The 20,185-nt window shown below is 33.9% G+C and overlaps 1 protein-coding gene and 1 pseudogene across 1 annotated transcript; one reads left to right on the top strand and one right to left on the bottom strand.

The window, feature by feature from the left end:
• Window positions 1-11,410: 11,410 nt before the first annotated feature.
• On the top strand, window positions 11,411-11,509 carry LOC132272108 (small nucleolar RNA R71; annotated as a pseudogene).
• Window positions 11,510-17,134: 5,625 nt separating this feature from the next.
• LOC132268494 (uncharacterized) lies at window positions 17,135-17,683 on the bottom strand. Its single transcript, XM_059769332.1, has one exon. It carries the CDS (start codon window positions 17,681-17,683, stop codon window positions 17,135-17,137), a length of 549 nt encoding a protein of 182 aa, XP_059625315.1.
• Between the last annotated feature and the right edge of the window lie 2,502 nt (window positions 17,684-20,185).

Raw genomic sequence — 20,185 nt, 5'->3', positions numbered from 1 at the left:
AACTTGTTGAATCACGACAAGCAGTTAAATATTCCATATCCGTTTACAGTATGCAATTAAATCATTAAAAATTCAGGGACTGATATATTACAAATCAGATAAACAACAAAGTACATGATACTAAATTATACTAGAGTATAATCATACCAACCCTTAATACTTGCTAGAATAGTAACATACAGTTGAATCTTCCACTTCCGTTGACAACATACAATTTAAACAATTAAATTTCATGATGTCAATTTAGCATAATTGCATAGACCAACCATCCTGGGACTTGAATATGTTATTTAAAATTATTTAGAAGCCCCATTTACAATTTTAAGTCTACCCCGCAGCCCCTGAACCTCAGAAATATCAAAACTACACCCGCATGTGTAGTTTCTGCATAGAGCCGGCTCTCCCATAAGGGGAGCCAGCTCTCCTTGCCCTAGAGCGAGCTCTCTCATTTGGAGAGCCGACTCTTACTCTTTTGAGAGCCGTTTGCCCTTTTGCAACTTTTACGGCCTTCTGCTTCGTCTCCGGCTGCTTCCATCCATTCTGTTTTTCATCAAAGTGATCCTAACAGTCTATATTTCATCCAGCATCCTTTCCATCATTTACTTAAGACAGTTTACATTAAATATGACAATGACAACAATTACCGATTCCTTAGTCAGTAAGATTAAACGGTGAAACCTAAACTTGTAAGACCAAACTCAATAGTAAATTAAACACATACAAACGCACAATTCTACATGTATTAAGCATGCAAGATTCAATTCATATCTATTTAAGATCCTAGAGAACATCTAAGTATGCACAGAACATAGGCCAAAGGGAGAGAGACAGAATAGAACTTGCCTCTGTGGTTTTTGAATAAAAACCTCGTCGCCGTCTTCCTAAGTTTTTTCGGCGATTGTGACTGCCATCAAGGACTCCTCTGCTCCAGTTCTAACCCTCGAACAACCCTCAACCTTCGTCCTTGGTCCAGCCTAATTCGTTGGCCAAAACCTTAGTCCCCTTCCTCTCAGTTTCTCTCTAAAGACCCTCTATAACATAAACCCTTTGTAAACGTGAACATAGTCTGTGTTTTTGTTTTAAACCCTAAACAGCCTTAATACGATATATTTATAAGTTTATAGGAAAACCTAATTCTAATTTACTGAGGAGACGCCACCGCAAAAGAAAAGAAAATAATAATTAAACCAACTATATGTATAAGTCGGCGCTTTAATAAAAAGATAAAACCCTAGAACCACATTATACATATAAAAAAAATGTCACTAATTTAATCATTAATACAATTAATAATTAAACCAACCTCTATCCGTATATATCCCAAATATATATATAGAACCATCAATGGGTATTAATTGTACCCATTTAATTCCCAATCCAAGTAAACCATATGCCCCAAAACCATTGGCCCATTACTCTTATCCAAACCCAACTCCTTGACATAAAAATAAACACTTAATTTCCAAATGAACAATTAAATCAATTCAAAAATAGAACTTCCCTTTAACACAAACAAATCAATTCAAATAATAACTCAAGTAACCAATTAAACAAAAACAATATAGACATAAAAGTTCAATTCAATTTAAAACAAATAAATCAAGTTCAACAATTAAACAAACACCTAAAATATAATAATTAAATTGCAATTAAGTCCTTTTTAAAATCAGGGTTATTACAGATTGGTGAGACAAGGTCTGAAAATTGGTGAGATAAGGTCTCAATTTGCAATATTTGAAAAAACCCTTTGACTCATGAAGCTACTTATCAATGCAAGTCTAATGGTTACATTTTTCTCAGTTTTGATTACATTAATAGGTTGACGTCCATGTCCTTATTGTATCATTTCATTTGTTTATTGTTGTACAGTGAATATATGACTTCATTACTTATCTTTTGTCATCAATGAATGAATGTGATGTGCCAAAAAATCTGCAATTCTTAATGGAATTAATTATTTTGAGACGTATATGACTATTGCATTGACAAACAACCAATGACAACATACCAATACCTGCTATCAACTTTGCAAATTCATTTTGAATCGCAACCATCAATTCCACAAAACATACCATACAAACTAAGTTAAAGTAAGCCAAAAAAACATACCTTATCATTTAGCATTAAAATTCAGAATATTACATTCAGTTTAGTAAGTCAGTTGTCCAAAAGCTATACCAACCCAAAAAAACAAGGTATACAAAAAAATAAGATATACCAAGTCCAAAGCTCTGTCAATCCCTAACTCCAAAAAATAAGCAATTCCAACTTCAAAAGCTATGTCAATCCCCAACTTCCTAAACTCCACAAAACTATACCATATACCTGTCAATTCCCCACAAAACAATTCTTTCTTTTTGGACAATTGACTTACCATATACCTGTCAATTCCCAATAAAGTACGTCCTTAAATAACAAAATAAGTAAAGTGTAACAATAAGTTTCATAAACTATCATAATATATTAAACTAGATTATGGATGTTTTTTCAAGCTTTGTTGATTTTTCCAGTACATCTTCCAATTTGGCTGGTCGTCCCAATGTCTATCCAGCTTGGTTGGTCCTTCCAGTGCCTCTTCTAACTTGAAAATTTATTGTATTGCCTCTTATTGGTTTATTTGAGCTTGCAGAGCCTTTAGCTTGGTTGGTGCTTGCAATGCCTCTTCTTACTTGATTTGAGCTTGCAGACCATCTTCCAGCTTGGTTGTGCTTGCAATGCCTCTTATTCTAGCTTGGTTGGGTCCTATAGTGGCTTTTTCTACCTTGGTTGGTACTTGCATTCCTTATTATCTGTGATTACAAGGAAAACAAAATTAGTTTGTCAGTTATGAAAGACATTAGGTACAACTGTTGTGTAAAACTCGTTAAGCTATATTTTTTGTGTAAAGTTGAACTTTAACACTCAAATTGAGTAGCTATTGTAGGCATCATCATCTGTTATTACAATGAAAATAAAGTTAGTCTACTTAAGAAATATATTAGGAAGTATAAATAATGCCACAAGTTATACCTCTTCTGTAAAACTTGAACTTCCACTTTCAATTTGACTGGTTGTTGGTGTACTTGTATGTCCCTACAAGCTCTTATATAACGTCAAACAATGTCACAAGTTAAAGGGCATTAGGCCATGACTTGATGTTAAAAGTCAGTTACCTGTTTGGGTGGACCTATTTTGCATGTTCTCTTGTTGTGCCCGTAATCTTCACACACTGATCATTGTAAGGATTTGCTCTTTCAAGCATCACTAGTCGCAGTTGCAAGCTCATTTTTATCTCTTTTCCTGGCTTTTTTTGGTCTGCCAGGCTTTTTCATTAGAACTGTAGCTTTCACAGGGTTATAGTGCATACTTTCCACAATCTCTGATCAGGTATTGGGTGAATCATACTATAATGAGTTCTCATGTATGTTTCATTATAGAAACATAGATCACATAACTATTTAATATCTTTTTTTTTCTGTGTAATGGTTGCAGTTGCATATTTGCATGGGATGCCATAAATCTGACATCCTCTACAATCACATGACATTGATTGATGCGACCCGAGCGTGTGAACAAAATAATGCACAACACTTTAGGTTTAGAAATAATGTCAAGTAGGCATCATATTTTAAAATTTATAAAACCACTAAACACTTATACTATGTAGTATGAAGCGAGTAGGGATCGAAGCCAAGGGATTGAACACGTGTTGGAATTAAACTTGATTTTAGTGCTAATGAGATTGCACAAGAGAGAGAGAAAAAAAGATTTTTGGTGAAGTGATTAAACTAGAGTTAAATCGAAAGCATGGAAATAGAAATGACAACGCAAGTAAATTAAATTAAATTAAACTAAGAATTAAAGAGATATGAAGAGAGTCTTAGGGTTATGATTCACCACTAAGCTTATGCAATTAACCATATGCTTTCAATTAATGGGGAATTCATTAGTGTAATTATAGATGTAGCCACATTATCATCACAAATCACAATTGTAAGCATAGATTATCAACATCAAGAATGAGTTGTCTACTTAATGACAATTAAACTAAAGTGTAGAACCCATTCAATACTACGTCATACCACCATACACATTCACAAATGTATCAAATAAGAGCACACATCAATCAAGAGAATAATACTAATTGTAATTAGAAGCATGTATTAACATAATCAAGCACAAATTGCCTACTTAACTACAATTAACTAATAACAAGAAAGCTAATTTGTAGAACAACCCATCAAGATTAAGCCTTTATCTATCAAATTAATGGACAATTGTATCAAATAAGTATCATGTTATGGCCATCACTAAACACAACTACAAGAAGTATTTAATGTAGAATATAATCCTAAAGCAATCACACATAGACATGCAAATTACATATAGAATTAATGAAAGAATTAAGTTCTAATCATCTAATGAAGAATAAAATCCCTAATTAATCATACATAGACATATAATCAATTGGAGAGTTCAATGGAAGAATTCATCAATACAAACCCTAATTTATCAAATCAAGCATGTATATATAAAGAAATCACAAGGCCATATAATTTAATTACAACATAATAATTCCCCAAGAAAAGAAATACAAAGGTTAGGGTTACATGAACTTAGGGCTCATCCAAGCCCTAAGTGAAGAACTAGCTTATGGAGAAGATGATCATGGTGTCAATAAGCTCCATCTCCATCTTTTGGCTCCTTCTTCTTCTTCCTTTAATTGTAGACACAGCCTCTGTAAAAATGTTCTTCAAACCCTAGTTTTTCCTTTTTCCCCCAGAGAGAACGTGATATCACGGTACAGAAAAACTAAAAAAAAAAACTTAATAATAAAAAAATAAATCTCTCTCCTAAATAAAATAAAAACTAACCCTAAACTAATGACTCACTGGGCCTTAAGTAATAACCCTATTTAAGCCCAATAGTTCACAAAATAAGCCCAAACAATAAGAAAAATCTGTAATGTTGCCAAGTCCTGGGGGATCGATCCCCCACCCTGGGGGATCGATCCCCCCAGAGTTGGAAATTTCCTTTAATCCCTATTTAGCTCCATTTTGGCCCCGAGCTCATTAGTTTGCTTTTTCATCTTTGGGAACATCATCAAAGGCCTGAGATTGACCGCTTTTGAAGAATAAACACACTATATGAGCAATGGGCTGCGACCTCCTTTTTGCCATTTTCTGAACTTTTTCTGAATATCTTTGCTTGACTCCAAAAAGGCTTTAATGGACCGTTCTTAGCTCATGTTAACTTTATTGCCCTGAAATACATATAAACATAAATTAGGACTAAAACATGAAATTAAGAAAGATGCAATGACTGAAATACCCTAACTTAGGTGCTGAAATGTGCAACATTTAAGCACTTATCACACCCCCCAAACTTAGATATTGCTAGTCCCTAGCAATGAACTATAGCATGGAAATGAAATAAACATATATACAACTATGAACTAATAAAACAAATAAAGATAACACCACTTTCGTAGGGATCACGGTTGCATTTAGCATATGCAACAAGCCTTTTAAACCCCTAGGTTACCCCTAGTGGACGAGTGAAGTCTCGTGAGGGTTTCCAGAAATGGTACCCACAAACATCAAAAGCTCTTTCTTACTTGAAAAGCAACGACACATATTAAACAAGTGTTGAAAGTAGACTACCTCAAGTATGCAAATTTCTGCCATTTCTAAGCTATTATCAATATTTCAACATCATGTAAGCAAAAACGGTCCTCCACACATCAATCAATTAATCATGCAAATTGAATCAATTATATCATCTTTTTAAGTGAACCGGCATCAAAATGTGTTGTTATCCTAGCAAATCAAAGTAATGGCATAGCCTTACCCTCAAACTAGCATGCAGATATAGTACCAGATATCAAGACATTGAATGAACCTTGTTATTTAATCAAACATTCCTTTTTTTTTTTATTGATTTCATTTTTTTTTTTTTTAATTTTATTTTTATGTATGACCATGTGCAATGTCCAAGTTCCTTATGCTCTCTAATCACCCCATGTAACAAGCGTTGAGCCAACGACTCCCAAACCAGATGGTCTTAGGGCGTTAAGTGTAAAGACACTCCTAAGGGCGTAATGACTCGGAATGGCTAGGCTACGAACTTAAACTAATCATACATCTTACATTCTTCCCTTGTCTTCCTTTTTAATCAGTTGACATGTTGAAAGAATGCACTTTTTTTTTTATTCCTCACTTTTGGTGAGTGCTTTTATTTCTTTTTTTTTTGCAAGGTCATTTTATCAAGAATGAAAGCTTTCTAAGCATACTAGCTCAATTGGGATAAACCAAGACAATAATCAACTAAGCATGTACCCCACAAATTGAATGCTAGTGTGCGCAAGTGCAAATGTAGAATTCTAGAATCAACTCTCAAAGCATTTTCAACCAACAAGATGATGTGTACCACAAAAGCAAACATGATGTCAAAAATTAAAATTTACCCCTAAATGGCATCCTAGAGCATACGAGAAGTATTAGACTCTAACAACTTGTTTTTTAAAGGCACTATGCTTCAAAAGTTCGAAATCATTGCCAAATATATCTCAAATCTCAATCATGCATTTAAAGCTCAACTTAAAGTAGAATGTAACAAGGTTACTTTACCCCCAAACTTAAACTGCACATTGTCCTCAATGTGCAATGAGAACAATGAAAGAAATGGAAAGAGTATACCGTGATGGCAAAAGTTAATGACAACTGGCAATGATCCATGACGAAAGAGGTCTTCCCCAAACTTGGATGCAAAAACCTACTAGAAAAGTCACACTAGCAACTCACATCAAATATCAAATGGGATAAGTAAAGCATACATTCCAACACAATATAGAATAAGATGTAAAGAGATATGATATCAAGCCCTTTGTAAAAGATGAAAACATGCATAACTAAGCAGAAGGGCATAACGGGGACACATATTTTTGAAATTTTTGTGATATGTTTTTTTTTTTTTTAATTTCAAAAATGGGATTGATCTCCCAGTTTTTTTTTTTTTTTTTTTTTAACACAAAGAAAAATATTCTAAACTAAAAAGAAAAAATATATACTAAACTAAAAAGAAATAAATATATACTAAAATAAATCAATTCAAAAATTTTTTTTTTTTAAAAAAAAAATAAAGGAAAAGAACATGTATATACAACCAACAAAATAAAATAAATAAATAAAATAAGAAAAATCAAGACATAATGTTACTGAAATTTTATTTTATTTTAATATTTTTTTTATTTTTATCAAAAAAAATAAAGAAATAAATAACTAAAAACACTACTACAAATTCTACTTAGCTTTTTTTTTTTAAACATCAATGCTACTCTTTTTTTTATTTTTTATTTTTTATCTACTTTTTTTTTTTTAATAAATCAATTCAATATATATATATATATATATATATATATATACTTTTTAATTATTAAAATTTTTATGTTATGTTTTTATTTTTTTATTTTTTGTTTTTTTATTATTTTATTATTTTAATTTTTTTCTTTTCTTTTTCTTTTTCTTTTTTCTTTTTTATTTTTATTTTTTATGTATCAATTGGAACGGCGAAGCCAAAAGCTCGCCGGAGAAGATGAACAGCCGCGACCGCTGTTGGAAGAACCAACAGCCGGAAATCGTGGCCGAAAAAGAACCAGCCTTGTTCGCCTGCGAAACCAAGCCGAAATCGCCAAAGAGAAACGAACCCGCGACGCCGAAAAAATGAACCCAGTTGCGACGCCGGAAAAATAGCTCAGACCCATGGTGCCGGAAAAATAAAGGCCGAAACAGCCTTGATCGCCGGAGAACGAGACAGATGTGAACAGATGCAACGCCGAGATCGCTGGAGAACTGCGAACAGATGCGAAGCTTGAAAAACGATGTCCCAGATCCGACGCCGTTTGACCCTCAACCCAGATGCGACCACCGTTGATCAGGGACACTGGAAATGAACTCAGCCGGCGCCGGAAAAGAACCGAGAAAACGGCGCTGCAGATGATGACGCATAAGCTCACCGGAAAGACGACCCACCAGAAAGAACCCAGCCGCGAATCACTGCATAAGCCCAGTCAAAATCGCTGGAATATGAAGCAGCCGTGACCCATATCCGACGCCGGAATACTAACAGATTTGATCGCTGGAAAGACGATCAGATGGTGCGACTAAAGAAGAACAGAACAGACGCGATCAGAAAAGAACAGCGTCCTAGCCGAGATCGCAACGCCGGAAAAATAAAGGGCGAGTCTCAAACAGCGCTGGAATTAAAGCCCAGCCGGAATCGTTCTGTTGCGGGAGATCTCGGTTCGTGTTCTACTCGAACGTCAGGAAGAAAATTGGGTGAAGAAATTTATGGGGAGGAATAGAAATTTAAAGAAACAGACAAGAGGAATGTATTCGTGGTTTCAACGGCTACGGGCGATCAATCTGCTTTGATGGGGTTAATAAGGGAAAAATACAAGTAAAATGGGATCGATCCACGTGGACGGGATCAATCTACTTGGGCTATTTTTTTGTTGCTCTCTGCCAAGAAAATGGGATTGATCTCCGTCTATTTTGGGATGGATTTTTTTTTTTTTAATTAATTTTCTTTTAAATGAAAAATAGATAAAAAAATAAAAAATAATAAATAATAATAATAAATAAATAAAATTAAAATAAAATCACTTATCAATCTATACTAATTGGTACTAATTTTTTTTTTTTACTTTATTTTTTTTTTTCAAATTTCTAATTTTTTTTATGTTTTTGAATAAAGCAAAACTAACATGAAACATATATAAAAATAATAATAATAAAATAGAAATAAAATCAAACACCAACCTAAATTACCCATTTACAATTTTTATTTTTTATTTTTTATTTTGAATTTCTGAAAGCAGAATTGTACAAAAAATAAAATAAAGTAAAAGAAGAAAATAAAATAAAATTTTATTTAGACGAAGATGTAAGAAATAAAATAAAAAGAAATGAGGGAGAAGTAAAGTCGAGAAACTCTACGAAAAACTAGTGTTTAACGTCACTAGAAAAACGTTGGGGCGACTCACTAGTCGAAAGAATCAAAAACCGGATATGAGACATCCTCATTGATCTGTTTATCTATTTTCCCCAATGGATGTTCTCTCACAACAATGAATACATCTCCTAAAAGAATGATTTGGAAAGAAATGATGGAAGATGCAATTTGTTCCCTTTCATCCACGGTCTTGAAAATAAAGTCCATCGTGATCGACCTTGCACTTGGCAAGGTAATGTCTTTCAAAGACTCGGTTGGATTATTAGAAAACTCAATCTCTTCATCTTTTTTGTCAACTTCCACATTGATCACTTTCTCCTCCTTCACTAAAGTCGCCTGAATGACTTCATGCTCAATATTACAAGGAATGTCCTCATAAATTGGATTGGCCATTGGTGAACTTACAACTTCTTCCTCTTTTTGATAAAAAATAGTACTTGCGATTGGAGGAAGAGGTTCTTTTGAGTTTTTCCATGGCGGGAAGTCTAAGATGGCCACGGAGTCCATTAGAGAATTAACTTCATATATGGAGCTTTCAATGTCAAATGCGTCCATATTAAAGTGAGAGAGGCATGCCTCTAGAGGATCTTCAGAAGGAATGGAAGGAATAGCTTTTTCAACAATTTCATCCAAGACATTCACCATGAAACACCAGCCTTCATTGATAGGATGTTGGCTCGTGTTGAACACATTAAGCTTAACCATCATATTGCCAAAAGATATGTCCATAATGCCGGACCTACAATTGATTGTCGCATTAGCAGTGGCAAGGAATGGTCTTCCTAAGATTATTGGAATGTAAGTGGTAGGATTGGGAACCGGCTCAGTGTCAAGCACAACAAAATCAACCGGGAAATAAAATTTGTCAACTTTGATGAGGATGTCCTCAACAATTCCCCTTGGTTGTTTTGTAAACCTATCGGCGAGTTGAATAACTACCGAAGTTGGCTTAAGGTTTCCCAGACCTAATTGAAGATACACGGAGTAAGGAATAACATTAACACTAGCCCCTAAGTCAAGAAGAGCCCTTTTGACCTCATGGTTCCCTATGGTACAAGAGATGGTTGGCGCACCGGGGTCTTTGAACTTAGGTGGGGTGTTAAGCTTAAGGATAGAGCTTACTTGCTCCGTGAGAAGCACTTTCTTTGGGCTTGGTCCCTTGTTCTTCCTCTTTTGAGTACACAAGTCCTTCAAGAACTTGGCATATGGTGGAATTTGTCGAATAGCATCAAGAAGAGGAAGGTTGATTTTAACTTGTTTAAAAACTTCCATCATGTCATGGATTTTTCCTTCTTGCCTCGAAAATGGAGTAGAGTTTAAAGCTTGAGGAAATGGAGCTTTTGGCTCATAAGACTTCTCTACATGGGAGGAAGATGATGATGATGTAATTGGCTCCTCAATGTGACCATTTGACTTTAGTGAAGTAGGGATGAAATTGGGAATGGTAAATGAGCTAACACTTGGTTGCACCGGAACACTAACTTCACTAGGTCTCTCAACTTTGTTATCAATTTTTCTCCCACTTCTCAAGGTGGAAATGGAGTATGCCTTTTGGTTAAGTTTTGGTTGAATTGGCCCTTTCCCTTTCATTGTTTGAACCATTTGCCCAATTTGGGCTTCAAGTTTTGCAATTGATTGAGAATGCGAATGAAACACTTGATTTTCCTTTCGAAGATCACCCAAAGCTTCTAAAACCTTGTCCTCAAAAGTGGGATTTCTAGGAGGCTCTTGAGGTGGATGAGAAAAAGATTGATGATTTGAAGAATGAGAATTGGAGAATTGATTCACATTTGGAAGAGGATAAGATGGAGAATAGTATGCTTGAGATTTTGCATTTCGGAGGTGGGGCGGTACATACTTTTCTTGAGAATTTTTATGAAGAGGAAGAATGATACCTTCTCCTTGATTTCTCCAAGAGAAGTGAGGATCACTCCATCCGGAATTGTAGGAGTTAGAATTTGGATTACTTTCCGGATGAATGAAAACAGCATTGACTTGTTCTTGATACTCACTCGGAAAAACTTGTCCAAGAGGACAATTGGAAGTATTGTGAGTATAACTAGAGCAAGTTATGCACATCACATTTTGAGAATGGAAAGAGTTGGATGATTGAATTGCCGGGTTTTGGCTCGAAAGAAATTTATCAAACCTTTGAGTAAGATTTTTGACTTCGGTGGCAATTTCCATGGAACTCTCCATTTGAGAAAGACTGGAGGTTTTCTTCCCTCCTTCATTCAAATTTTGGCCAAATCGGGACGATGAAGAATGATGCATTGAATATTCGCTCATGCGATCAAAAAGATGCCACACGTCGTCTTCATTTTTGTCCAAATAAGCTCCTCCACATGAAGCATCAACAATACCTTTTTGGGTATCGGATAAGCTTTCATAGAAGTAAAGAATTAATTGCCACTTTGGAATGTCGTGATGTGGACATTTCCGCAGCAAATCGTTTAAACGCTCCCATGCTTCATGTAAAGGTTCTCCCTCATTTTGGGAGAATTCATGGATAGAAGCTCTCATAGCATTGGTTCTACTTGCGAGGTAAAATTTTTTTAGGAATTCATATTGTAGTTGATCCCAAGATGTGATTGAATTCGCCCTCAAGTTGTTGAACTAATATTTAGCCTTTTTTCGAAGAGTGAAAGGGAAAAGCTTCATTTTTAAGACTTCTTCCGGAAGGTCCGTGATTTTCGTGGTTGAACAAACTTCCAAAAACTCATCTAAATGTTTATGTGGTTCTTCATTGCTCACCCCATAGAAAATGGGGCACATTTGGATGGTTGCGGGCTTGATTTCATAATGGGTTGCCCGAAAGTTTGGCAACCTGATGCATGTTGGTGCATTGTATTCATTTGGAGTGTAGTGATCCCGAAGAGATAATTTAGGATTTAGGGGATAAACTACATGATCCTGAGGATGAATTTGTATTATTGAAGGTTGTTGCAATTGATTGGGTTGTGGAAACACATTAGGATGTGGAATTCTCAAGGGTGGATGCACACCTTGAGGTGGATGCCCATTAAGAGGGTGATACTCACCTTGATTATCCATATGCCCTAGATTTTAGAATTGGTTTTCCATTAAATGTGGGATAATCAAGAATGGGAAGAATTCTCTTAGAAACAACAAACCACAACAACAATCAACAACAATTCACCACCTCCACATACGATGTTCCCATACTCCCATGTTATATTAATGCACAAAATTAAATTGCCTCCACACGGGCCGATGCTTTCTATCAAGAAAGTAATAGCCTCCTTTTGGGCTTATGCTTGGACAAGAATTTAAACAATGTGATAGCCTCGACAAGGGCTATCTCGCAAGCATGTAGAGAATTGAACAATTATAGTAAAAGAAATTCAAGGAAGCTCACGAACGTCTGTAGCAACAATGTCACAGTGGTGCCAATATCCAATGCTTGCTCCTCTTCTTTTCAAGTACCTAATTGAACAACAGGGATTTGTAAGAAAATAGTAATTTAAAGAAAACAATCAAATTAGCCCTAATGCCTAATTCAATTCCAACTAAACCGTCAATCCCCGGCAACGGCGCCAAAATTATGATGCGACCCGAGTTTGTGCACAAAATAATGCACAACACTTTAGGTTTAGAAATAATGTCAAGTGGGCATCATATTTTAAAATTTATAAAACCACTAAACACTTATACTATGTAGTATGAAGCGAGTAGGGATCGAACCCAAGGGATTGAACACGTGTTGGAATTAAACTTGATTTTAGTGCTAATGAGATTGCACAAGAGAGGGAGAGAAAGAGAGAGAGAGAAAAAGATTTTTGGTGAAGTGATTAAACTAGAGTTAAATCGAAAGCATGGAAATAGAAATGACAACGCAAGTAAATTAAATTAAATTAAACTAAGAATTAAAGAGATATGAAGAGAGTCTTAGGGTTAGGATTCACCACTAAGCTCATGCAATTAACCATATGCTTTCAATTAATGGGGAATTCATTAGTGTAATTATAGATGTAGCCACATTATCATCACAAATCACAATTGTAAGCATAGATTATCAACATCAAGAATGAGTTGTCTACTTAATGACAATTAAACTAAAGTGTAGAACCCATTCAATACTACGTCATAACCCACCATACACATTCACAAATGTATCAAATAAGAGCACACATCAATCAAGAGAATAATACTAATTGTAATTAGAAGCATGGATTAACATAATCAAACACAATTTGCCTACTTAACTACAATTAACTAATAACAAGAAAGCTAATTTGTAGAACAACCCATCAAGATTAAGCCTTTATCTATCAAATTAATGGACAATTGTATCAAATAAGTATCATGTTATGGCCATCACTAAACACAACTACAAGAAGTATTTAATGTAGAATATAATCCTAAAGCAATCACACATAGACATGCAAATTACATATAGAATTAATGAAAGAATTAAGTTCTAATCATCTAATGAAGAATAAAATCCCTAATTAATCATACATAGACATACAATCAATTGGAGATTTCAATGGAAGAATTCATCAATACAAACCCTAATTTATCAAATCAAGCATGTATATATAAAGAAATCACAAGGCCATATAATTTAATTACAACATAATAATTCCCCAAGAAAAGAAATACAAAGGTTAGGGTTACATGAACTTAGGGCTCATCCAAGCCCTAAGTGAAGAACTAGCTTATGGAGAAGATGATCATGGTGTCAACAAGCTCCGTCTCCATCTTTTGGCTCCTTCTTCTTCTTCCTTCAATTATAGACAAAGCCTCTGTAAAAATGTTCTTCAAACCCTAGCTTTTCCTTTTTCCCCCAGAGAGAACGTGATATCACGATACAGAAAAACTAAAAAAAAACTTAATAATAAAAAAATAAAACTCTCTCCTAAATAAAATAAAAACTAACCCTAAACTAATGACTCACTGGGCCTTAAGTAATAACCCTATTTAAGCCCAATAGTTCACAAAATAAGCCCAAACAATAAGAAAAATCTGTAATGTTGCCAAGTCCTGGGGGATCGATCCCCCCAGAGTTGGAAATTTCCTTTAATCCCTATTTAGCTCCATTTTGGCCCCGAGCTCATTAGTTTGCTTTTTCATCTTTGGGAACATCATCAAAGGCCTGAGATTGACCGCTTTTGAAGAATAAACACACTATATGAGCAATGGGCTGCGACCTCCTTTTTGCCATTTTCTGAACTTTTTCTGAATATCTTTGCTTGACTCCAAAAAGGCTTTAATGGACCGTTTTTAGCTCATGTTAACTTTATTGCCCTGAAATACATATAAACATAAATTAGGACTAAAACATGAAATTAAGATAGATGCAATGACTGAAATATCCTAGCTTAGGTGCTGAAATGTGCAACATTTAAGCACTTATCATTGATCTAAGCTTGATTATATGTTTTCATTCCTCATTTATAACTTCATACTCGTCCTGCCCTGTTGGGGTAACAGTACATGATTTAGACTCATTAATCAACTTGTTCAATTTTTTCTTAATGTTTGGGGTCACCAATCCTTCCCAAGTCTACTCATCAATTTGTTCCTAATACCATCAAACAGCCTTAAAATATTTTAGACCTAAGCTTTCCAACCCAATTATTGAATGACTCACTAAAATTATTAATGACATGGTGTAATACCCCTAATTTTAAAAGGATAGTCTCGATATTTCTTTTATAGTTTTATTGCAATTATTTTTGTTTATATGGCTATTTGTTTAATTGGTTAATTGTTTATTTTCATTATTTATTTATTTGGCTTTTTGTTTAATTAGTTAATTGTTTAATTGATTTATCTGTTTACTTGATTGTTTAATTGATTTATTATTATATGCTTATGTGGACTTTTAAATTTATTGTTTAAATTAAATAGAGTTGGGGTTGGATAGTAATAATGGACCAACAGTTTGGGTCACATGGATTACTTGGATAGGAGATTAAATGGGTACGGTTATTACCCATGGATGGTTATACATATATAAATGGATATATGTGTATAGAAGGTTAGTTTAATTATTAGTATTATAAATAATTAAATTAGTATTAATATTCTGTAAATATGTATTATATGGTTTTAGGAATTAATATATATTTGAGATTATTACGTGTGGGATGATAGACTTACATATATATATAATTCTTTTATATTATATTTTCTTTTATTTTTCGTTTATGTCTCCTCATTTAATTAGAATTAAGTTTTCATATAAGCCTATATATATAGTGTTATGTGTCTGCCAAGGGTTTTAGAACCCTTTTCACGTAACAGTGTCGACAGAGAGATATTACGGAGAGGTTTCAGAGAGAACTGAGGGAACGAACTAGAGTTTTTGCCGAGAGCAAAAGCTGAACCAAGGGGAGGTTATTGAAGACTGCTTGTTGGTTGAACCAGGAGCAGTAGAGGAGTAGAGAACAGTCGAGGATTTGCCAGAAAATCTAAGATGACGACGTTGAGATTTTAATCCGAAATCTTAGAGGCAAGTTCTTTCTCATGCTCTTTCCCTTAGATTTGTGTTCTGTGCATGCCTAGATAGTCTCCAGGATTAATCAGACATTAAAATTGGCTTTATGTGCATGTTAATCCATAAATTAAACTTTATATTGTGTTTGAAATTGAGTTATCGAATCAATTGTTTCATCATATGTGTTTTAATTGTTGTTAGTGATGCATACTGGGTTTATATAATAATCTGGAATTATTCGTGTAATACCCCTAATTTTAAAATGATACTCTCAGCATTTTGTTTATTGTTTTATTTTATTTTTATGTGATTTAATACGTATTAAATTGGTTGTTTAATTGTTTTATTATTTGGGTTGTTTTAACTGTTTAATTGTAGTTAGTTAATTAGTTGCCTTAACTGTTTTATTAATTATATTACGTGATTAACTGATTGGATTATTTAATTGGGTTCATTTCATTAAATTATATTTTTGGATGTATTATTTGATTAATGGTTAATTATTAAATTGGTTTGCATTAAGCTGTTATTTGTTTTATTGTAAATTAGAGTTTTATTTTTATGATTCACGTTAGCCGCCGTAGGTTACAACTTAGGTTGCTTTATGAGCCGACTGGGATTGGAATTGGGGGTTAGTCTCTAAGTATACATGAACTAGGGTTATTGTTATAAGCCTATAAATATAAACATTTGGAGAACAGTAAGCGTAATTCTGTAAAACAGTGATACAGAGAGAAAAACAGATGAGGGAAGGCTAGGGTTTGGTTTAGACCAAGGTTGGACCAAGGAAGAGGAAGGAGTGGTTGTTCGTTGGCGAAACTAAGAGCAACAAAGGTGGAACAGCAGTCTGGGACGTTGACGAAAAATTCAGAGGCGGTGGTTTAGAGTTTCAAAACTGAAACTCAAGGCAAGTCTCTGTTCTATTCTTTCCTTTAAACCTGTGTTCTATGCATGCCTAGGTAGGCTCCAGGGATTGAATAAATGTTAAAACGGATTAAACGAATGGTATAACATATCATTTATGCATGCTTAAACAATATTTAATTTCATTGAATTATCTGTGTTGTGTTGCTTAAGAATTTATAACAGAAACCCTGCTGCCGTTGTTTTCAAACGTTGGGTTCAATTCATGTCGTGGTTGTATACCAATGGTTTAGGATTAATCTGGGACTAAGATTGGACCCTGGAATAAATATTAAAAACATTACAAAGGCCTTGGGAATCACCAGAGGCGAGGAAGACGAAACAGAACGGACAGACGACTCTTCGGAAGAGAAAGCAGGCTCTAGGAAAAGAGGGAGCCAGCTCCCTCAAGGCAAGAGCCGGCTCCTACATGGATGGAGCCGGCTCCTAGCTTATGAGAGCAAGCTCCCAATGTTAGGGAGCCGACTCCCAGTATGTAGGAGCGGGCTCTCAACTTGTGTTTCTCATTTTTAATTCACATCTGATAGATATTTGTTTCTCATTTTTAATTTTTTTTATATTACATCCCTCTTGGACATAAAAATCAACCAAAATATCCCTGAAATGGTTTACATTGAGAAATAGATGACCTTCTTGTAACTTAATATTTCCATCCAAACCTCTCTCAAATGGAATTCCATTTATACAGTTTGAAAAGGACCTAGCCCTTGTTGTCTCATATTTTTGTTGTTCAATATTTATCTCACACTCTTATTATTCCACATCCTTTTTGTCCATATATAAGTCATTATCAATTTCAGTACTAGCATCATATCCAGATTCATAGTCTGACGTACCATCCTCACTGTGGTTATCATTTTCCTCCACATTCCTATTCCCATCATCATTGTGAACTGGATTCTTCCCATTCCCACTATTTTTCCATTCCTCATTTTCAGAACTAAACCCAAATATATTATTATCATTTTCCAAATCATACTTATCCTCAGGCTGTCCTCCATTGTTCCCATTTACATTGGTGTCATTGTCATTCAGATTAATGTCATCACTGTCATTGACATTAGTTTCATTGTCTCTTATATTACTGGCATCATTGTTATTAACATTTGTCTCATTATCATCCAGGTTACTATCATCAAAGTCACTGTCATCAAAGTTCTTATCATCAAAGTCCATTGTCTCAATTGAGCTAAATTTAGGATTTACATTAGTGATAACCTTGTCAATATACAAGTCTATCAATCTCTTTCTAGCATTTACTTTAAACATCTCTAACACATCTTTATCACTATCCATAGGCATTATAGCAGAAGACCTAGGAATAACACATGACAAATACAGTGACAAAAGGGACAGTAGGTGGAATATGAGATAAAATACCCCAATTATAAAAGATGCTATAAAAATCCGAATCCACACCAGTTATAAAAAGTTAGGTTCTTCTAGTAGTGAACAACAACATCATGAATTGATTCCATCACTGTAATGATTAAAATTGTAAAAAAATAAATAATAAACAAAATTTACCCAAAACAATGAACTGAACAACTACCTCCAAAATAGACAGAATTGCAATTATAAAAACCATAAACTAAATAGAGTAATAATAAACAGAAACCCTAAACTAAATATAGAGCAATTAAAAACAGAAACCTTAAACTAATAAGAAACACCAAAACCCTAACTTTTACATTTTGATTTTGCAAAAAAATTAAGTAGATATAGTAGAAATTTCCACATACCTTTAACTCAGAGCACTTCAGTGTCGCAGATCAGTAGGTTGTAGTTCCAATTATTTTAATGCGATGTCGCACAAACCTTAACTCATTTTTTGTAGAAACGAACTTGGATTTGATGCCAAAAATGGAAAGAGAAATCGTTTGTTGATGCGATCTTTTATAAATCCCTTTTTCTCTCTATCAATGCGAACTTTGGGTTTGGCAGATCACATATAATCTTTGTCTCTATCTCTCAAAATGTTGAAATGATATAAAACCCTAACTTAGACAATCTTATATTGATTAGGCATATGAAGTGACGTCAGTTTTAGGAAACAGAGGTACAATTGATGACAATTTTCCATTCAAAAGGATATGTATAAGGCAGCTGTGTATAACTAACACAATAACGTCATGCTTAGTCAATATCATATGGGTACTTTAGTAATTTTAAATGGCAACGTGAGGGCAATTCAGTAAATTTGATAGGTCCGTTAGTGCATTCGATGGTCCGTCACACATAAGGGAGGTCCGTGTAGGATATTTTCATTGTTTTGAGAGGTTCGAGTAAATTACCATACCACATGAGAGGTCCATGTAATTATGACAAACCATAAAGGAGATCTGCATAAATTACCCCTTAAAAATATAAGATATACCACTTAGGAGAAGGGTGTGTAACAAAAAAAAGTGATCAAAACTTAAATGAATGAGGTTACTAAAAATAAATATCAAAGAGGTACATGGATTAATAAAAATAACGAAAATAAGATTTAAAGTAAATTATATGAACATTATATGAGGTTTGAATAAATTACACATAATTTACTGTTGACTTTTATTAATTTCGATCTTTATTGAGTTAACAGGTAGAGTGACACAAATGATGATGATTTTGCACGGAAGGGCTTAAATGACTTATTAATTTATAAGATATTTGTAATACGATATATTATTATGTTTAGGGCATAAAATGACTTTTACACATGTTAAAAGGTCAAAGTAATAAAGATAAAAAATTATGTAATTTGTCAAAATTTTAAGAGAAGTTACTATAATTTATTCTAAAAATTTTGTGGTGTATCCTTTAGGGTTACACCTCAGGTGGGTTGGGCATGTTTGTGGTATAACTTAACCCAACCACCATATAAAATACTAAATCTAAGTTCAACCATAACCTTATCCTCAACCTTAACTATTCAACCCAAGTGCCAATCCATCCTTTTACTTTTTAAATTCGGGCTTAGATTTCAAATAAAAATTTTGGGTTACTCACATGGCTAATTTTTACATCGAAAATTTAATTTGATCTTGAATTAGCTGTAGATTAAATTACTTTTAAACAAGAAAAAGTTTAAAGACTTTTTGTAGATTTTTAATAAATTACAAACAATTTTTTTTGAAAATTAATTATCCTAAATGTTAACATACAATAAGTTAAGATTTAACAAAAGAAGTTGAAAATAAAAAAAAGTAATCATATTTTAAATATTATATATAATGTATTTAAAAGTAAAAATATACATGAAAATAATATTAGAATTCGGGTTCGGGTTGGCTTGGCTTGCTAGCACTTCACCCTAAGCCCAACCCTAATTAAATTCGGGTTGAGATTTTTCAATCCAAATCCAACCCTAATTGTAAAAATGATTACTTAAGCCCGTGAAAAATTAGATTGGGCGTGGGTTACCTAACCCAAGTTGTGCCTTTAGTATCCTTTATGTGAGTAGATATTGGGTGCATTAGGCACGCCATGTCATTAGTGTGCCATTTAATGAAAAAACGGAATATACTATCACTATTGAGTAGGGCTGCAACTCGGACAAGTTTGAGGTATAACTTGAGCCCAACCCATCACATGAAATGCTAAGCTCAAATCCAAATCCAAATCCAAATCCAACCCTAACCTTATCCTTAACCTTAACTATTCAACTCGAACCCAACCCATTATTTTACTTTTAAATTCGGGCTTGCAACTTAGAATTAGATTCTGAGTTAAAATTTCGAGTTAATTCGAGTTACTCATATGGTTAATCTTTATACCGGATATTTAATATGATTTTAAATTAGTTTTAGATTAAATTAC

The sequence above is a fragment of the Cornus florida genome, unplaced genomic scaffold (assembly GCF_030987335.1).
Source record: "Cornus florida cultivar Cherokee Brave unplaced genomic scaffold, ASM3098733v1 CherokeeBrave_3.0.0_Hap2_Chr08, whole genome shotgun sequence".
In the NCBI taxonomy this organism is placed as follows: Eukaryota; Viridiplantae; Streptophyta; class Magnoliopsida; order Cornales; family Cornaceae; genus Cornus; species Cornus florida.
The sequence above is the reverse complement of the archived record's forward strand: the minus strand, read 5'-3'. Positions and strand labels throughout refer to the sequence as shown.

Bases quoted from the DNA above. Each gene is read 5' to 3' on its own strand.
- LOC132268494 (XM_059769332.1), bottom strand. From the start codon at position 17,683: ATGCCTATGGATAGTGATAAAGATGTGTTAGAGATGTTTAAAGTAAAT.